Source organism: Pteronotus mesoamericanus, unplaced genomic scaffold, assembly GCF_021234165.1.
Source record: "Pteronotus mesoamericanus isolate MK-2021 breed Mesoamerican mustached bat unplaced genomic scaffold, CSHL_Meso_final contig_90, whole genome shotgun sequence".
NCBI lineage: Eukaryota > Metazoa > Chordata > Mammalia > Chiroptera > Mormoopidae > Pteronotus > Pteronotus mesoamericanus.
In genome coordinates, this window is record NW_026555277.1 from 22,227,666 (window position 1) to 22,247,689 (window position 20,024).

Below are 20,024 nucleotides of genomic sequence, written 5' to 3' on the forward strand. Positions count from 1 at the left end.
ACATGATATTCAGAATAATTAATGTGCCATCACCTTCATGAAGCAAGTTAGAAACCAGGCTAGAGAAATACACTTCTGAATTACATTTTAATCATTATTTTCAACAGAAAATAAAAATTTAACTATTCTTGTATATTGACATATTTTTTTGTCCTAAAATAACATGCAGGTAAGTAGCATATTAATGGCTAGCTTTAAATTAATCTTGATTTCTCTATCAAATACACCTAAAACTCAAAGACTTTTCAAGTCATCTTTGTGGCATATAATGAATTTCATGTTAAATTTGTGTATGAAAGGTTTAATCTTAAATACAGTTACTAATCAATATATTTAAGAATTTTGTACATGATTAAAATTTTTAAAAATTGTACCAAAAGCTATTCGATGAAAAGCAGTTTCTTTCCTACTCCTGATCCACTCCCATAGGCAATCATTGATAGTTTTGATAGTTTAATCTTCCAGAGGTAGTCTATGCACATGTAAGGGATTTTGTCTATATTTTTTCCTTTTAAAAACAAATGTTAGCATATGATACTTGCTGGTTTGCACCTTGCCAATTTTTTTTTGCGCTTAATATATCTAGTTTATAAATAACTCACAGTATAAAAAAGTATACAAAATCTTTAATGACCTAATGTGCAAACTTTACATTTGCCTTCAAATATCTACTAATTTATTTTTATAATTTTTGTGCCTATATTTTTTGCAAGCAGTATGTGTCCATACTTTTTACTATTAATAAAAAGCCAATTTGGACAGAATCTTTCATTTATAATATTGGTTTTGTTTTTCTACTAAAAACATCTTTAAGTTACTCAAAAATTTGAGTGCATCTTACAGATCTGATGAAGATTTTGGTAGAATTACATGCCCTTCATTACCTTGTTTCAGCATCAGTGTGCCTCAAACTCTGTCAGAGTTTGACTGCTAAGGCTCCAATTTTTGCTGTTACTGCTTCTGGCAAGATTGAACAGACCTGAAACCTTGAAAGATTTTTCTGGCTGCTCTTAATAAAATAGTAAATAGGCCAAGAAAAAGCACAGAGGATGTAATAAAGACATTTATACCCTACAAACTTGGCGTTAAGTCTGAATTCCTTATATTATGAGGCAGCAGTCAGTTTTTGTGCTACAACAGACTGGACATTCTTAGCATCATTTGTCATTTTAATATATGAATATGTCATTCAACAAGATCATTGAGTTAGGGGAACCATTAATAAACTCTGCTTAACTTAAAAAAAAATTGCTAAAAGAGCTTTCAGGTTGGCCCCCATCTTGACCATCACCAAGCTGGCTTGGGAGCCCGCTTGCCCAGCTCTCAGCCTGCACCTCCACTTCCGGGAAGTGTGACTTACACTTATGTGACTAACACATCTTCATCTGATTTCCTCTGATTTACCATGAAGTGTATGTGAGAATGATATGCATTGCCAAGAAACGTGCGATTAGGTTCTAACATCCAGCTGTTATCTTGGTCTATGAGAATGAAATGAAGGGGTAAAGTTGCCAGTGCATCATGCCTGTCAAACTTTTCATATTGCAACAGAGAAGCTGAACAGTAAAATAATCCGGGACACAAGAGTTACCTGGAACAAGTCCCTGAGAAAGCGAGTGAAGGCAAGTGAAGTTACAGTATTTTCCAATTTTTTCCGTTACTTGTAGGGGCAGAGTTTGGAAAAACAATGTAACAAATTCCATGGGAAACAATCATTGATCCTGAGGAAGATCTGAGCAAACTAGATGACAGAACTTGCCAAAAGGAAGAGCATCATGGAAGAACTTTTTAGAAAAATCTGAAGGATGATCCAAATTTTGTTTATGACATCAGAGTTGAGGTCCCATGGGATGAACAACTGCAGTCCTGTGGCTAGGACAGAGTCAGCTGATGAGTTCTGATTCCCAAAACAAATTTATTGGGCTAGCAGAAACTCCATGTTTGTACAGAGAATGTGGATTAGTTCTAGAAAGTCTGTCAAGAACACTAAATGTACATGTTGTGTCACATTTGGATTATGTTACTTTTCAAAACTAGGACATGTAGAGCGTCTGCTACATAGGTGCATGAGTAATACAGAAAAAAATATAGGAATCTGACTTTAAGGTGCTTATAATCTAAGTGGATGATATGTCAAAAACTTTTGAAAAGCTAATTAACAGTATTAGGCAGCACAAAGATTAAAGCCAAATGCTTGATAAATGTGATAAAGGTCAGAGCCTAGATTACTGTAGAATAGGGAGGCCTTTTAGTGGCTAGATGAGACTTTGGTCCTTGAAATGGTAGTATCTGAGTAGGAACTTAGACAGGATTCCAGATGAGAGAAATGGCAGGAAAAAAGAGAGGAAGAGTAGTAGAGATAAAACTTGGGACAGTAAGCAAATTATAGTTTGAGAAGATTGGGGAGCATATATGGTTACCAGGGGGTTATCCTGTATGCACTACGTATATATATATTTAACTCTGTTTTGTAAGTATTTCGCTCTGGAATAGAAAAATACTCCTGCACAATGCTCTGCAGCTGCAAGTGCATGTCATTTGATGAGCAGCAGGGGAATTCTGCCCCTCCGGTATCTAGAAATATACACCAAAGACATTTTGAAACCCTGAACTTCCCAAAAGTAAGAGGTTTGTTTGCAAAATGGGAATTCTACCCATAATAAATGAATAATAGGTTCTGCCTGCCAAAAAAAGAGGAAGAAAACTCTTAGAAGTCTAAATTTCTTTCCCCCACCTAATTCAAACGTGGAGCCAGCAGCATTGTTTAGAATGTGTTTTTCTGCACCCTGGGAGGTGAGATGACTGTTGCGGTTTGCTAGTTCTCAAAAATGGGTATAATACCTGTAGGCTTGCTTATAAGGAATTGAAAGTGTTTATAAAGCAACTAGCGGAGTGTCTGGCACAAAATTATTGTATAAATAATCACTAGTATTGAGAGCCAATCATCATTTTATATTACTAATTACAGATAAGTTACCTAAAAAATACTAAAACAAGTTATATAAATAATGATTGTGTATATTAAGGGAAAAAACCCAAACCTCATCCTGATAAATCTCATTCAGATTCTGAAATTTAGGGGCAGAGATTAGTAATCTAAGAATACACATACAGACCATATCACCTCCTAGAGATTACTACATAGAAATAAGTGTTCAATCCCAAATATTTAAAGTATATTTTAACTACAGAGAGATCCAGAATGACACATCCCACCTATCATAATTAATCTAAGGAGAGGATTACTTGAACTATTTTCGAAGAATGTTAACAGATTTTAGTCAACCTCACGTAGAGTTTATAATATTTTGTTCTTTATAATCATCCTTTTAATCATCTTTATACTCATTTGTTCTTTAATGATAGTTACATTACAGTTTTTACCCTAAAAACTGGAGAATGTTTAGTGAAGTATATTAAAAAACAAGAAGTGATCAGAAGTTAAAAAAACCAGGTGTATATTCTAAAACATTCTTTCAGAAAGATACAAACCACTGATTTGTGTTGTACATTTGAATTAGAAGTGAAATGATTTGTAGATTGTCATCCTATTCCTGTACACATTATACCACCTGAAGAGGGTCCCTGTCTGTTTCTGACAGGATAATATTAATCTTATTCTCCAAATGAGCACTCAGCATATCTTGAAGATCAGACAGAAAGCCTCGTTCAGTGTTGCTATGTTCACAGAGGACGACATTTATTCCTTGGGAAGCAGCATCTAAAATATCATGATGGGACATCTCACCTGCCACAGAGAAAGAGAACAAATACTTAAAGATTAGACACAGAGTCTGTGGAATGCTGAACGACAACAGCAGAAAGATTATATATGCATCCTGTGTGAAGCAAACATAATACAGCAGAACTACATATAAATCTAGAAAGTTACGTAGTTTCTTACATGTCCTCCAATTGAAAAAAACACAGAGACCATCCTACAGAGAATTCTAAATTCTTTCTCCTTGGCAGACCCAACACAAGTATTGAAACTCACATATCCAACAGTATCTAATTCTGCCAGAACTAGTCCTGTAAGAACACCCACTCAAATTGTTTCCACAATAAACAGATGACTGGCTACTAAATAAAATGGGGCTTTCAGAAACTTTCTTATGTAATATTAAATAACAAATACTTCAAGAATATCCTAGGTATACTTTCTAGAAGAAGACTTTTATGCTTTGGAAGCACCAAATTTTTTGGCATCAACCCTAGTCTACTTCATGATGATGAAAGGAGCTTCATGGTATCTCTAAAAATGGTATTTTCCTTTGACTCAGGCAAAACTCCTAGAAATCTTTTATTGCTGGGAGAGGATCTCTTGTGAAAAGATTTTGGGAAAACTCAAATGTCCTGAATTCTTAAAAACACCATTTATAAGTCAGATGACTTCTAATTTAAGAGAAAAAATATTTTGTGCAAAATTTGGCTTGTTCATAAAAAGCATAATTTAAAAATATATAGAGAAGTACAAAGGCATGAAAAAATATAGGGAAAAAAAGGTTCTTAGAAAAAAGGGTTTTCCCTCCACAGAAAAAAATTTTTTTTTAATCCTCAACCTGAGGATATTTTTTGTTGATACCAGAGCAAGAGGAAGGGAGAGAGATAAATATCAATGTGAGAGAAACACTGATCAGTTTTGTCTTGCACGCGCCCTGAACAGGGGATTGAACCTGCAACCTTTTGGTGTACAGAATGACACTCCACCAACTGAGCCAACCCACCAGTGTCCCCCCAAATTTTTAATTGCCCACATTTCCACCCCCCAATATGTGTTATTTCATTATAAGGAATATTTTTTATTCAAGTACCTTTTAAAACATCTTAATCTATAATAAATAGTAAAGTAAAAGGAGAAAAAGACACTAAGGTGGCCCAATTAGAAGCCATGCTGCAGGAGAGACAAGTTGGCTGCCCAGGTTATTATAAATGCACTGGCTGGAGAACACGTGAAGGTGGGGAAATCCATGAAGACCCTACAATAATAACAAAGCAAAAGCAAAGGCAAGAAAAGCTTGGCACAGAATTGTAGCTGTGGGAAAGAAAAAGCAAATGAGAATTTATGCAGTATCTTCAAGAAGCAAGTTCCCCATCTGCTGGTCTTTCTAGGATATTACCCTTAACAACCTATCCATGTCAAGCTCAATGGAAGGGGTGATGAACAGCAGCAGAGGCCTATATTGTATATTTGGTCTTTTGACTGGTGCTTCTCATCCCTGAAATTTTATTCAAAGTGATACTTCACAGCTCATAGACATCTAAAGTCAGCCAGGTATGAAGATATTTTCTATTTCCCCAATTAAACAGATAGGAAGGACATCTCAACATTTTGGAACTGTGAATTTATCTGATGCACATACTGCTTTATAATTAAAAAAAAAAAATTTAAAAAAGTCATTATTTATGAAGAAACAATCAGACATCTCAAATTGAGAAATATAATACCAAAGCAAATGGCCTACACTCTTCAAAAATGTCAATGCTCTGAAGACAAAGCTGAGGAACTATTCCATATGCAGTGTGTGATAATGGACTGTATATAGGTCAGAAAAAGGAATGCTACAAATTTTGATCCATTAGCAAAATCTGAATATAGAATGTATATTAAATAAGTGTTTTAACAATATTAAATTCCTTTTTAAAAAGATTTTATTTATTTTTAGAGAGAGGGAAAGGGAGGGAGAATGAGGAAAAAAACACCGACTGGTTGCCTCTTGCCTGCCCCCAACTGGGGACCTGGTCGACAACCCAGGCATGTGCCCTGCCCAGGAATTGAACCTGGAACCATCTGGTTCACAGACCGGTGCTCGATCCATGGAGCCACACCAGCCAGGGCTTAAATTCATGAATTTGATCACTGTTCCATGGTCATATAAGAGAATGTTCTTGTTCTCAGGAGATATATGCTGAATTATTTAGGGGTAAAAGTCATCGTATCTGCAGTTTATTACAAAATGGTTTGGGGGGGGAGTATATAAATATATACTTATACACACATATAATATGTACAGAGAGAGACAGAATGTACAAACATGGGAAAATACACCCATTAGTAATATAGGTGAAGGGCATATAGAACTTCATTGTACTATTCCTGCAGCTGTTCTAAAGCTCTGAATTTCCTTCAAAGTAAAATGTTACAATTAGTCGCACACCATGCTGTTAAGTTAGTCTGTCAAATTGCATATACATTAAAAGCTTATTTCAATCTGGTACGAGATTGAGGGCTTATAAAAATCTTTTATCTTCAGAGGGATAAAATAGAAAGCAGGTAACAGTTATGTGCATTTTCAATGGGTCCAGAGCGATTACATCAGGCTTGCTCAGATGCTGCACCTCTATACTTCTGGCTGTGACAATGTTTCAAGTATGTCAGCTTTTGTGAGAAGGTGTGCTAGTAAGTTGTGGGTGTGGGAGGCAGGAGAGGCACAGTAATGAGGAGGCACAGAAGTAGCCAGGGAATAGCCAGAGGGTTGAGGCCCTAGAGTCTTGATCCTAGAAGTGGGAAAAGAGACCTTTAACTCCCTCTCCGAACACTGAGAAGGAGTAGAGGTGGAAATACAGCTGGTAGCAGCAAGTGTACACAGTGCCTCCAAAGCCTTCGGCGGAATGATGAGCCATGTTACAAGTCAGTGAGAAGACGGGGAGCCGAACACTAAAGTCAAATAGAAATGCAATAGGAAGTTAAGGACAAAGTGACAGGAATGGGAGAGGAAGGTATGACCATCAGGGGCAGGAGTCAGAGGATGGCAGAAAAAGTTTCTAGGAAGTTTCTTTCAGCTTATCTCTAGAAATACAAAGAAAGGAGCAAGAACGTGACATTCTAGGGAGAGAAAAACACCACAAACTACGGCTAAGTGAAAGGGGATGAAACATTCAGGCTGCACCGGGACAGATGAGGGAAATCACTGAAGGATTTTTGGCCAGAATATTATACACCATCAAATTTGTACTTTTGAAAGTTAATTTTGGAGATTTCTGGTCAAGATGGTGGCACAGGTAAATACAGTTCCTTTCCTCGCATAACCACATCAAACTTACAACTAAACTTTAGAACCACCACCATTTAGAACCGTCAGAAATTGAGCTGAATCAAAGTCCTACAACTACAGAGTTAGAAAAGAAACTACACTGTGACTGGTAGGAGGGGCAGAGGCATGGAAGGGGCTGGTCCCACACACACGTGGTGGATTAAAAATCACAAGGGATAAAAATCCAAGGAGTGAAGGGTCCCAGCCCAACACCAGGCCGCCCAGCCCAGGGTTCCAGTGCCAAGAAGAGAAGTTGCCATAACTTGTGGCTACAAAAACTAGTGGGGATTAAGGCTGGGGAGAGAGAGACACTGCTGACCTCCCTCGCAGCTCCTCTAACAGGGCCCATGCACATACTTACTCAGAATAACTCCCTCTGAGCTCTAGCTCTGGGGCAGCAGACTGAAAAGCATCTGAGACATACAGGGAGGAAATGCATTGTCTGGCATCAGGGCAAGAACTGGAGGGGCAGCTTTCTCCCAGACAGAAATGCTGGCAAAGGCCACAGTTCCTTTTCTGAGCTTTCTACCCCAGAGCCACAGAGCTGGCTGGTGGGCAACATATCTGAGACTCCATCAACCTGGCTCATACTGTTTGCCCCACCCTGGTGATTCCCTGAGGCCCTGCCCCACCCAACTTTCAGGCCCACCCAAGCTGTTTCCAGTGGCCTTTCCATATGAATGATCGGTCTTCACCCGTGCTTCAGACTTTCCTAAATTATATCAAACAAGCAGCATCTGGCCTCAACGAGCCCCACACCTCTCGCTAAGTTGCCCCAGACCCAGCACTTGCAACAGCTGGCCATGGTTCACACCTTGGCCTCGCATCAGACCTCCAAGCCCAACACCAGTAGCAGCTTCTGCAGACTGGTTCGTAGCTTATGCTGTATGACACTGGAGAGAACACAGGCAGGGGCTGACCTTCGGTATGCCAACAGCAATCAAGGCTACAACAACAGGAGGGTGTATACAGCCCATACTGTGGGCACACCTTGAGTACCCTACTAGAGGAGGCTGTGCCACTGAACCCTATAGGACACCTATTACATTAGGCCACTCTACCAAGCCTGGGTGACATAGCAGCTCTTTGTAATATTTACATAGAAACACACACACGGAGGCTGCCAAAGTGAAGAGACGAAACATGGCTCAAATGAAAGAACAGAACAAAATTCTAGAAAAAGAACTAAAAAAAAATGGAGACAAGCAAGCTACTACATGCAGAGTTCAAAACACTGGTTATAAGAATGCTTAAAGAACTTAGTGAGGATTTCAACAGTGTAAAAAAGACCTAGTCAGAAACAAAGGATACACTAATTGAAACAAAGAACAATTTACAGGGATACAACAGTAGAGTGGATAAAGCTGAGAATCAAATCAATGATTTGGAACATAAGGAAGCAAAACACAACCAATCAGAAAAATAAGAAGAAAAACGAATTCACAAAAATAAGGATAGTGTAAGCAGCCCATGGGACAACATCAAAAGGCCCAATATTGGCATCATAGGGGTGCCAGAAGGAGAAGAGAGACAGAAATTAGAAACCTACTTGAAAAAAATAATAAAAGAAAACTTCCCTACTTTAGTGAAGGAAATGGACATGCAAGTCCAGGAAGCACAGAGAACCCAAACAAGATGGATGCAAAGAGGTCCATTCTAAGACACATCATAATTAAAATGCCAAAGGTGAAAGACAAAGAGAGAACCTTAAAAGCAGCAAGAGAAAAGCAGTTAGTTACCTACAGGGGAGTTCCCGTATGACTATCTGCTGATTTCTCAAAGGAAACTTTGCAGGCTAGAAAGGACTGGCAATAAATATTCAAAGTCATGAAAAGCAGGGACCTACAGCCAAGACTGCTCTACCCAGCAAAGCTATCATTCAGAATCAAAGAGCATATAAAAAACTTTCGAGACAAGACAAAACTAAAGGAGTTCATCATCACCAAACCATTATTATATGAAATGTTAAATGGACTTTTTAAAGAAATAAGTTGCCAGATGGGCGAGTGATGTGGGGAGATGGATGAAGAGGTGAGAGGATTAAGAAGTACAAATAGGTAGGTACAGAATAGCCATGGAGATGTAAAGTGCAGTATGGGAAATGGAGTAGCCAAAGGACTTACACACATGACTCATGGACATGAACAATGGTGTGGGGATGGCCTGAGGGAGTACGGGGTGCTGGGTGGAGGGGGACAAAGAAGGAAATATTGGGACAACTGTAGTAGCATAATCAATAAAATATAATTAAAAGAAGAAAAGAAAGTTAAATTTGAGGAGTGTGCGGAAGATTAAGATTTAGAGGCCTGATGATGTTCTTCAAGTAGGAGATGATGCCTGGTTAGAGATAATGGGTAAGGTCCTAGAAAAATTTTGGAGCTAGAATTGATAGGAACTGATGATTGTCTTAGGTTTGAGTAAGAGGCACCATTTTCTACCTAAGGTGACTTGTAAAAAGTGACATGAAATTTGAGAGAAATCATGTTTAGGAAGATAGGTTAAATAAATGCTAAACATCAGTATTTTAAAATATTCTAATAATAAACTGTTAAATGAATTTTTCCCCTCCACAAAGAATATGGCTATGTCTCCAATTTTGGTGTAGTTCGTATTTAGTTCAGGTTCCAAAACATTTATTAGATCCATCTATAGGCCAGGTGCTGTCCTAAAATTTGCTATTTTTTAACTTGTAAAAAGAAACCAAGGCTGGGAAAGGACACACAAAAGGGTAGAAGAAAGACCCAAAGGCTGTCCTACCTGTAAGGTAAAGGTCGGCTTCTGCCCCCTGCAGAACACTGCTCCCAGAACCAGCACACAGAGCCACAACTTTGACTTGGGATTCTTCAAGATAAAGGAAATGAGAGCAATACTTTATAATTCCCCTTCATTTTAATGTTATAGTTTGTACCAAGAATCCTAAATGTAATGCAGATTTCACTCCTGGTCTCAGGAGCAGTACATGAATTTTGCTTACTGAATTTTAAAAAGCAACAAAACACGTCTTCACATAGGCTAGCAGATTATTCTTTGGTATTGCGTAGCTAACCCAAAGCAAGGTTATTATTCCCTGGGATGTATATACCTGCTCTAGCTCACATAAGGCACCGCTGAATAATGCTACGGGTACAGCGCTAGGCTTGACTCTTGTGGTACTGGGTAGGTAACCTCACCTGAGCCCCCAGGCAACAAAAAGAGATAGGCAGGTACTCAGGTAAGGAAGCAGAACTAAAAGGGCTCATTAGAGGAATCCTACAAATGGATTTGACACATTTTTAAATACCATACTTACTTTAAAAAGAGCATCCTCAAGAGTGAAATAACAGAAACTTTCAAGCAAAATCTAGCAAGTACTTAGCACTTAGGTTTCCAGGATGAACATTTCATTAGTGGTCACGCAATAGTGCTATTTCAAAGGAGGGGTTTTGGAGTTCGATCTGAAGCCAACCTCTGCCATCTGTTTTCTTCGGAAATTAATTCTTATGAGTTATTTGATCCAACTGTAGACTTTTGGATAAGTTACTTAACTCTCTGAACCTCAATGTTTTCACTGCTACAAGGGAACGCTAATACCTACCACAGAGCTAATAGTGATCATTTACCTCACTTAATGTATACCAGTCACTGTGCTCTGTCATGTGGATTATGCACATCTACCTGGATGAATTAGGTTATTATTATTATTACAGTTTTTACAGATGTGGCTACAAGGACACAAAGGGGTTAAATAACATGTCAAAATCATGCAGGAAATAAGACAGAAAAATTTGAACCCAAGAAACTCAGAAATCACACTCACAACCTCTGGTCTCCTTTGCAGTGGGAATTCACATACTTCACTCAGTACAGTGCCAGGCAAACTGCAGGGGTCCAACAAATGTCCTGTTCATTCCTTTTGTTCCCAAAAATAATGGGAAAAGCCAAAAGAAAAGACGGCATCTACAAGACTCAGAAACTGCAGTGAATCAATTCACTTAGTAGCACTTCAGTATAAAGTGTCACCAGTATTGTAAAATGCCAAGAATAGCATGGTGATTGGATCCGTCCTAATCTCCTGGCACATCGTAGGATGGTACTTCATGCCCACACTGGGTTAGATTGGGCAATGTGACTAACTCTGGACTATGAGTTAAAGAGAAGTTCATTTCTAGGCTAGAATGTTTAACTGATTATTTTAGACTCTCCAAAACTTTCCCTCTGCAACAGTGACCAGCCTACAATGGGCAGATTTCCTCTGCTGATTTGAGATGAACAGAGTGTGATAGAGAAATAAATCTTGTTGAAGCCAATGAGATGCTTATTACAGCAAAACCTAGACTACCCTGATCAATAACATAAACCAGTTAGTCATTCTTGTGACTGCTAACAGGTTTTCTTCCACTTACATTAACGCAGTCAAGACTTTCAGCTTGTGCCCAATGTTAACATTATGTTTACTGGACAAATAAAAGAGACATTTACCTAAGGTCCTCCCTACCCCAAGAGCAAGGCGAATATGTGATAGTTTTAGGTGCTTTTTGATTCGCTCAATCATGGTTGCCAAGGAGACAGTTTCGTCCAGTGTGCATAACCGTCCCATTCCAGTGTGTAGAAGCAGAGGCTGAAGAGAAAAAGAAATTACAAAAACTGTCCATCATCAGTCCTAGAAAGCAAACCTATAGAACAAACAGCACATGCTGAGATCAATGTAACATGCGCACTGTGAGCTCCTTACAACCAACTCCAGGCTAAAGTTTGTACCCAAATCTGACAAAAAATATTCTCTGACTTGTAGGAACTCACAGTCTCCTGGTAAGGCAGGTATTTAAATAAATAATAATAAAAGTGGTTAAATACAAGGCAGGTACTATTTTTTAACGAGAGCACAAAGGAATGACAAAATAAATTAAATGGGCCTTGGGGCTGGGGATACTTGGAAAAAGTAGAAACAAAGGTTTTACAAGAACTCGAGTCTTGCACACAGCTGAGAAAGGCGTTGAAGGAGAAGTGACGTCAAGTGCAGTGTGGAAGGACACGGACAGGGTGAAAGGCGGAAAGGCATTCTCAGCAGAGAACATGCACAAAGGTGTCCAGGTGTGAGAAGAGTACACTGAGGGCGGATCCAAAAGCAGTTTCACTGGTGTGCAGGGCAAAAGCAAAAGACAGTGTCTATAAGACTCAGAAACTGTAGTGAATCAATTCACTTAGTAGCACTTCAGTATAAAATATCACCAGTTTCATAAAATGCCAAGATTTGTATGCTAATTGGATCCATCATAATTTCCTGGCACATGGTAGAATGGTACTTCATGCCCACGCTGGGTTAGATTGGGCAATGTGACTAACTCTGGACTATGAGTTAAACAGAAGTTCATTTCTAGGCGAGAATGCTGAACTGATTATTTTCAGTTAAACCGAGAAGCAACCGAGACGATGGCGACTGAGAAGCTGGACGTAAGGGCCGCAGGTGGTCATGAAAGGTTTGCATGCTAAGCCTGGGCTGCCTCCTGTGGGTGCCCACCTAGGACACCCCCACATTCCAAGTGAGGGAATATCAAAGTTTTCAACTACTGTAGTGGCAAAGTAAATAGAAGGGAGAAATATTTTACAGATTTGGGTACAGAATCAGCAGGGCTTGGATTTACTGGGGCAGGAGGAACTGTGGAAACTTGGAAAATAAGGTAGATGATGATGTCACAGATGAAATAGAAAAAAGAAAAGTGGGGATAAGGTCAATATTTGTATATATTTATTGTTATCTGAAATATTTGTGTAAATGGAAAATGTCTAGATACTAGTTGGAAATATGTTTTTGTCATTTTTCAACTTAAGAAATCATACTGAGCCAGAAAGTAAAGACATAGGAATCATTATACAAATGGCTGTTAAATTAAAGAAGTGAATAAAAGGGTCCAGGCAGAGGGCATAAAATAAGAGACCAAACCTATAACCCTGTACCTGAGTCTCTATCCCTGAAGACTACAACTATGATCTAAGTGTTTCCGTTCCCTCAAAATTCATGTTGAAAACCTAACGCCCAAATGTATTAGGAGGTGAAGCCTTTGGGAGGTGCTTAAGTCATGAGGTTAGAACTCCCACCAATGGAATTTGTGCATTATAAGAGAGGGTCCAGATAGGTCCCTAATCCCTTCTAGCACGTGAGGACACAGAGAGAAGGCACATCTATGAATCAGAAGTGGGCTCTCACCAGACACCACTCCCGATCTGCAGGGCCATGATCTTGGACTTCTCAGTCTACAGAAGTGGGAGAAATAAATCTGTCTATAAGCTATCCAGTCTGTGGTATTTTGTTATAGCAGCCCAATAAGGCAAGTTCCAACATTATTCTACTCCTGGAATGTGTCCCTTTCTGAACATACCTTGCAGGGAATATGCCCTCCTTCAAATAGCAGTTAATAGCCTACTGATCTAACAATTTACAAATGAATTTGCCAAACAAAAATGCTCAGCAATGTAAGGTATTTTTATTACCTTTTCCAGTGACAGAATTTCAGTCTTCTGATAAAGTTGTCTGTTCTGGGAAAGAAAAGCCACCACCTGCATCAAAGCCTGCTGACTACAGTTCAGACTGATCCGTGTTTGTTCTTCATCCTCAGTCCTAGAAAAAAAGTCACTCACTGGTTTAGGATAAATATAAACAAAATGTATTTTAAATAATTGTCATTTACAATCTCCTACAATAGGAGATTAAATTTATATGGAATTTAGGATTTAATCCCAAACCAAATTACTTTCTAGAATAGTGTTTCGCGAACTTTAGAATGGATCAAAATCATCTTGTGGACGATTTCAATCACAGGCGGTTGGGCCCCACCCCCAGTTCTCATTCAGTAGGTCTAGGCGGAGTCTGAGAAATTACTGTTCTAACAAGTTCCCAGTGATGCTGATGTTGCTGGCCCAAGGACCTCACCCTGAAATCACTGTTCTATCTGTTCTTAATCCAGTCATGCGTCACCTCCTAAAATGATGACTGCCAGTCCCTGTTACAGATCCAGTGAAATAACACCGATCAATGGGCTGAGGCAAACTGAATTCTTTTTAAAGCCCTGAAGAAGTTCATTTCAAACATCACTGCATACAAGAATTTCCTGGACAGATTCTCAAGGAAATCCCATTCTAATTACATAGACCTGGGATGAAGACAAAAATCTATATTTTTCGTAAGTACCCCATTAACAATGATGCAGGGCATCTTGAATAACCTTTTGAGAAGCAATGATGTAGAGCCTCTCCAAAAAGACTGGCATCAAGAAAATTTTGACCCTGATTGGTGTGGGTCAGTGGGTTGAGCGCTAGCCTGCAAACTGAAAGGTTGCTGGTTCCACTGCTGGTCAGGGCACGTGCCTGGGTTGCGGGCCAGGTCCCCAGTTGGGGGTGCACGAGGGGTAACCTATCTATTGATATTTCTGTCTCTTTCTTCCTCACTTCCATTTCTCTCTGAATAAATGAATGAATGAATTTTTTTTTTATTTCCAAAGATTTTATTTATTTATTTTTAGAGAGGGGAATGGAGGGAGAAAGAGAGAGAAGCATCAATGTGTGGTTGCCTCTCAAGCGCTTCCCACCAGGGACCTGGCCTCCAACCCAGGCATGTGCCCTGACTGGGAATTGAACCAGAGACCCTTTGATTTGCAGGCTGGTGCTCAATCCACTGAGCCACACCAGCCATGGTGCTTTTCTTTTTTTTTTAAGCAAGTTTTATATTTAACTATAAACTCTAAATATGAAATTCTATTATAGAACTAAAAGTCACCTTAAAATATAATCTGGGCGTGTAGTTGTCAGTATTGTAATTATCTGTGAAGCTTTGAAAATAAAAATCAAAAACAATGACTGGGCCCTGACAAGTGGTAAAACCCAGATATTACCGGTAATGTGGTAAAACCAGAACCAAACTGAATACACATCAGTTTTTTTTTTTAAGTCCATCAGTTAGGAAGAGGAATGCTTAAAGAATTGACAGTATATCCATAATAAGAAACATTACTCAGTAGTTAAAAAGAGATCTTATATACCTACATGGAAAGATCTCTAAGACATCTTATTAGTAAAAAGGTAAATACACCTACCATTTAATTAAGAGAACAATGAATAAAACTAAACTATACATTTCTTCATGTCTCTATGCGTGTTTGGAAAGATACCCATTTTTCTGAAAGCAAGGAAAAAGATGGCTTGAGTTGAAGATACTAGAATTGAGTAGAAGGGACAAGGATTTCTGTATTATTTAAATTTTTCATGCTTTACTTGTATAATTTTTTTTTAATTTCAGTACTTAGACAGTATTTCAGTATGGTAAAAGAAATCCAGGACTAGAATCTATGCAAAGTCCTATAAATAATTTTTCTTGAGATTCAAAAAATTTTCCAATACTGTTAGAGAACACCTGCAATGGTTTTTACTATGAGGTATCAATACATAAGCAACTCATCAAAAAGTCACTTTTTGTTGTAGCCTGACAGAGTTCCATTTTACTAAAAAGTCATTATATTTCTTTGTTTTTTAAACAATTAAATCCTAGATTAGTATAACTTGTCCTTTTTTTTAAAGACTTGATTTAGTTTTTTTCTAGACAGAGGGGAAGGGAGGGAGAAAGAGAGGGAGAGCTATATTGACATGAGAAACATCGACTAGTTGCCTCTCACTCACCCCATCCAGGGACCCAGCCCACAGCCCAGGCACGTGCCCTGACTGGGAACAGAACTAGCGACCTTGTGGTTCACAGGCCGGCACTCAATCCACTGAGCTACACCAGCCAGGACTAACTTGTCTTTTATAGGATAAATTAACCTAAAAGAAGATCTCCTATGAGGCAACATTTTGGTACCTGTCCTAAATAAATGAATGCCTCTTATAAGAGGCACTTTAATGTATTTTTCCTTTAAAGGGCTTGAAAAATCACTGATTTGCTGGGAACTGATAAAAGTAAACCTATGTTATCAGTATATCACCAGAGTTTATCTATATACAGATATTCCTCATTTTATTGAACTTCACAGGTGTTGAGTGTTTTTAATAAAATGAAGGCAAGCCCCTCCACCTGCAAAAAGATTACAACTCATGTTATTATTACACTCCATTATGCTTGTCTGGGCCCAAACCCACAATATCTCTGAGGTATGTGTGTATCCTAAGTTAAAAAAAACTACTTTTCACCATTACCAGGAATATGAAAAATACTGTATGCAATATATACAGTTCCTCCCACATAGGAAATAGTATTATCGTATTTATTGCTTTGGAAGGCTCCTGTAGTTCTCCTCCTTGAGGACCCAAACAAGAAGCATGCTGCTTTGTAAGCACATGACAAAGAAAATAATTTGTTTCAAACCTAAATGTCAGAATTATAGAATTTGTAAGGAAGATCCTTAACAAATACCCACCAAAAAAAGAGAAAAATATACTGTACCTAGCAGAAAAAGAGGTGACAGAAACACCTGAAATTCCTTTCACTGTAGAAATGACTCTGTCCAGGTCTTGGGTGTGGTTAACATTAAATTCTACTCTGTGTGTTCCCTCTGTTGGGTAGTTAGGTGCTTTGGAAGGATGTATGGGCCTGGAGGTGCAAACTCCTAAGGAAAAAAATGTAGGAAAATGGGAGTTTTGTGGGTTTTTTTAAATTAAAAAGATAAACTATTATAGGCAAAACATAAAACTTAGTATTTTTAAAAAGTTCATTCTCAGATGCTTATATAGTATACACAAATATGCATATCCTTTACATATACATCCAGCAGTACCCAAAATGAGGGATTTAATACAGACATACAAAATCAAATTTATTTTCAGAATTACTTTCCAGGAGACTCTTAAAAACCAGAAATGTTTGGATAAGAGAGAGTGATGCATGAGTTTTTATTAATTTTTTAAATTTTATTTATTTTTAGAGAGAGAGGAAGGGAGGGAGAAAGAGTAGGGGAGAAACAGCAATGTGTGGTTACCTCTCGTGCACCCTCCACTGGGGACCTGGCCTGCAACCCAAGCATGTGCCTAGACTGGGAATCGAACCAGGGACCCTTTGGTTCGTAGGCTGGTGCTCAATTCACTGAGCCACACCAGCCAAGGCTGATGCATGAGTTTTTAGATGATACATAAAATTGTGACTGCTTACTAAATTTACTCATGTAAACAACGATTCGGGGTGCAAATGCTCATAATCTACCTGACTACATCAATCCAGATTATATCCTGATAAAAGCTTCAGGCCAAAATGAGTGCGTAAACTACAAAGACTTACTAAAAATAAAGCTAAGACACATACGCTAAATTCCCTCATTAAAACTCTGAAGCCTGTTTGGGTGATATATTAGTATATTCTAGAGAAGCCTGAGCTTTCAATTCAATTTCACAAGCATTTCTGGAGTGCTTGGGTGGTAGGTGCTATACTATATGAGTGAGGAATCACAAAGCTCAGTGTAGCTGTGAGGATTTCCTATGTTATCCTTATTCATTAATAATAATAATTTTATTTTTCAAATGCAATTTAATTGCCAGATTTCAGCAACCTTATTTGTAAATATATTTTGTAAACATAGAATAATGGTCCCATGTGTCAAGCAGTTAAAATTCTATTACAAAGAGATGCTAAAATTTCAAAGCATTTATAGGGAAAATATGAAACATAAGAGAAGAAGAGGCTTCTCACCAAGCCCTTTGGCCAACCAGTTGTTGACTCCCTGGGGTGCAGCATCATAGGCTGTGTGAGGAGAGTAAATAGCGACTCTGTTCTCCAGAGCCCGGATCACCAGGCGTTCCTTCCAGGTTTTCCAGGTTATGCGCTTCATGGGTCGGAAAATAGGTGGATGGTAGGAGAGAATGAAATCAGCCTTTTTTTGCAGCGCCTCCTCCATCACTTCTTCTGTCAAGTCATTGGTCAGGAAGAGTGTGTTTACAGCATGTGGTGGACTTGGTTCCACCAGTAATCCAACATTGTCCCAACTCTCAGCAAATGAGAGGGACGCAAAGTCATTCAAGGAGGAAAGGAGAGCCTTCAAATCCATGCAGGAACAGGAAGGATTGCGGATCAGGGAATGAACAAGCCGGACTGTTGTGGAGACCAGTTGTATATGAGATGACAACATGCAGAAATCAGGTACAACTGAGTATCTGAAAGCAAAATACAGAAAATGGTACACATGCACACTTTAGGCCTGGACCTTTGTAAAACATGAGCAGAAGAGCTACCGTCATACATACCTGGTTCCAGATGTTGCCTCTGTCACTTATCAGCACACGGTATCTTAGGTAAGTCATTCAACCTCTCTGACCATTTCCTCATGTATAAAACAGAAACACTACAATCTGCCTCACAGATCATCCAGAAGAACAAATGGATTAACATGTGTAAGTCACCTGGCACATGCCTGGTACACAATACACAAACATTTACCACATTCTCCCCAGCCCCTCCCTACCACATCCTTGTTCTTCCCATCCCTTCTTCAACCCCTCTCCTGCCTTCTCCATTTCTCTAAATATTACCCTTCCTTCTAAATCCCCATCAACTTCCTAAATAAAGCTTTTCTTGACAATCCTTCCTTTTCAGTGTCCCTCTCCTTCATGTCCTGCCCTATTCTGCCCTAGTATTCTCATAATATTATATCCTTGTCGGTCTCCCCAGTATGTTAATGCTACTGGAAAACAGGAACTATCTTTTATATACTTAGAATCACCAACATAGGCCAGCACTAAATGCTTATTGCACACACTGGCGTAGTCCCCCTTCCCCCATCACAGCAGAATTTGGAGTTAGGGTGGTATATATTGGTATGAAAAAGTACTTACCCCAAAAATAACAAATATATATACATATATATATGTGTATATATAAATATAAATAGTTAAGTGCTTCATTAGATGCACAGGCGTGTCACTACAAATGGGTAGGGCCAAGGCGGGAAAAGTGGAGCTGTTGCCCCTGAACCAACACCTGCTACAGGCAGGCTGGGCTCTAAGGTGGGAAAGTGCCCAGAGCCTGTAAGCCTTCTAGACAGCAATATCCAACACAAAAGTTAACACTGTCAACTCCATTCTTAAAATTAGTATCCATGAACACTTCTGTTTTGGAAGAAAAGTATTTCACACAATAGTATGCACAATAATTAACAGGAAAGCACGGCCAGTTGTACATTTAAATATTCATAATCCAATGATTTCAAAAGCAACTTTTAAAACACTTCTACAGCTAAAATATTTATTATGAAATGTGAGTACTTATTTAATCTATGATTTGAAGTGATGTAGCCTCTGTTAACCTCCAGAGCCTAGGGTCCTGAAAGATCTTCTAACGTCTTTATACCACTTCCACTCTCTTAGATTTCCCGTCCTGATATTACTCCACTCCAGACTCTTCTGAATTTGGCAAGCGCGAAAGTGAAGCTCCTGTGGGCCGTCCGTACTTATTACCTATTGTTATATTTGAAAGGGCCCTTGGAAATAAAAGAACATCTCTCATTTCACAGATTCGGAAATGCAAAGCTGTGCCGCTTGATGCCACAATTAAAAACAATGGGAAGCAGCATAGCATGTTGAGTAAGAGCACCGACTCTAAAACCACAGACCTCCCAGAGTCACAGCTGTGTAACAAATTTACACCTCTTAAAATTGGAAATACCAGGTTCACGGTGTCGCCAAGATTTAAACGTAAAGCTGGGGGCAATACCTGACCTAGAGTCAGCACTGTTGTAACTAAGTAGGTCCTACTTTACAGCCTGTAAACTGCCCTTTTTAACGTTCCCTGGTCTACATTCAGGCCTTTGCCGGGATAATGACAAGCTCAAGTGGCAGAGCCGGTAAGCCCGTGACTCAAGACTCCTGCCCCAAGAGTCCCATGTTTTCATGCGGCAAGCCAGTTTTCTGCCCCTAACTCCTCTCTTCCTTTCGCGGCTGCACTGGGAAAACAGCCAAAGCCTGCTCGAACCCACGGTGCGCAGTAATTTAAATCGCTCAAGACTCACCGGTCCTGGAAAGACTCCTCGTGCGTCACTTCCGTCC

General features: G+C 39.0%; 1 protein-coding gene and 1 pseudogene across 2 annotated transcripts; one reads left to right on the forward strand and one right to left on the reverse strand.

Moving 5' to 3' along the window:
• The first annotated feature begins 731 nt into the window (after positions 1–731).
• Positions 732–1,901, forward strand: LOC129080435 (centrosomal protein of 19 kDa-like; annotated as a pseudogene).
• On the reverse strand, positions 1,431–20,013 carry NIF3L1 (NGG1 interacting factor 3 like 1). 2 transcript variants are annotated; one of them, XM_054585855.1, is made up of 7 exons: positions 19,988–20,013; positions 17,677–18,137; positions 16,441–16,603; positions 13,503–13,629; positions 11,493–11,631; positions 9,792–9,875; positions 1,431–3,748 (listed from the first exon to the last, which is right to left on the reverse strand). In XM_054585855.1, exons 2-7 carry the CDS (start codon positions 18,110–18,112, stop codon positions 3,564–3,566), a joined length of 1,134 nt encoding a protein of 377 aa, XP_054441830.1. In that variant the 5' UTR covers positions 18,113–18,137; positions 19,988–20,013; the 3' UTR covers positions 1,431–3,563. The 2 variants fall into 2 exon arrangements, with proteins under 2 accessions (XP_054441830.1, XP_054441829.1); XM_054585854.1 differs by lacking the exon at positions 19,988–20,013 and adding an exon at positions 18,228–18,374.
• Positions 20,014–20,024: the final 11 nt, after the last annotated feature.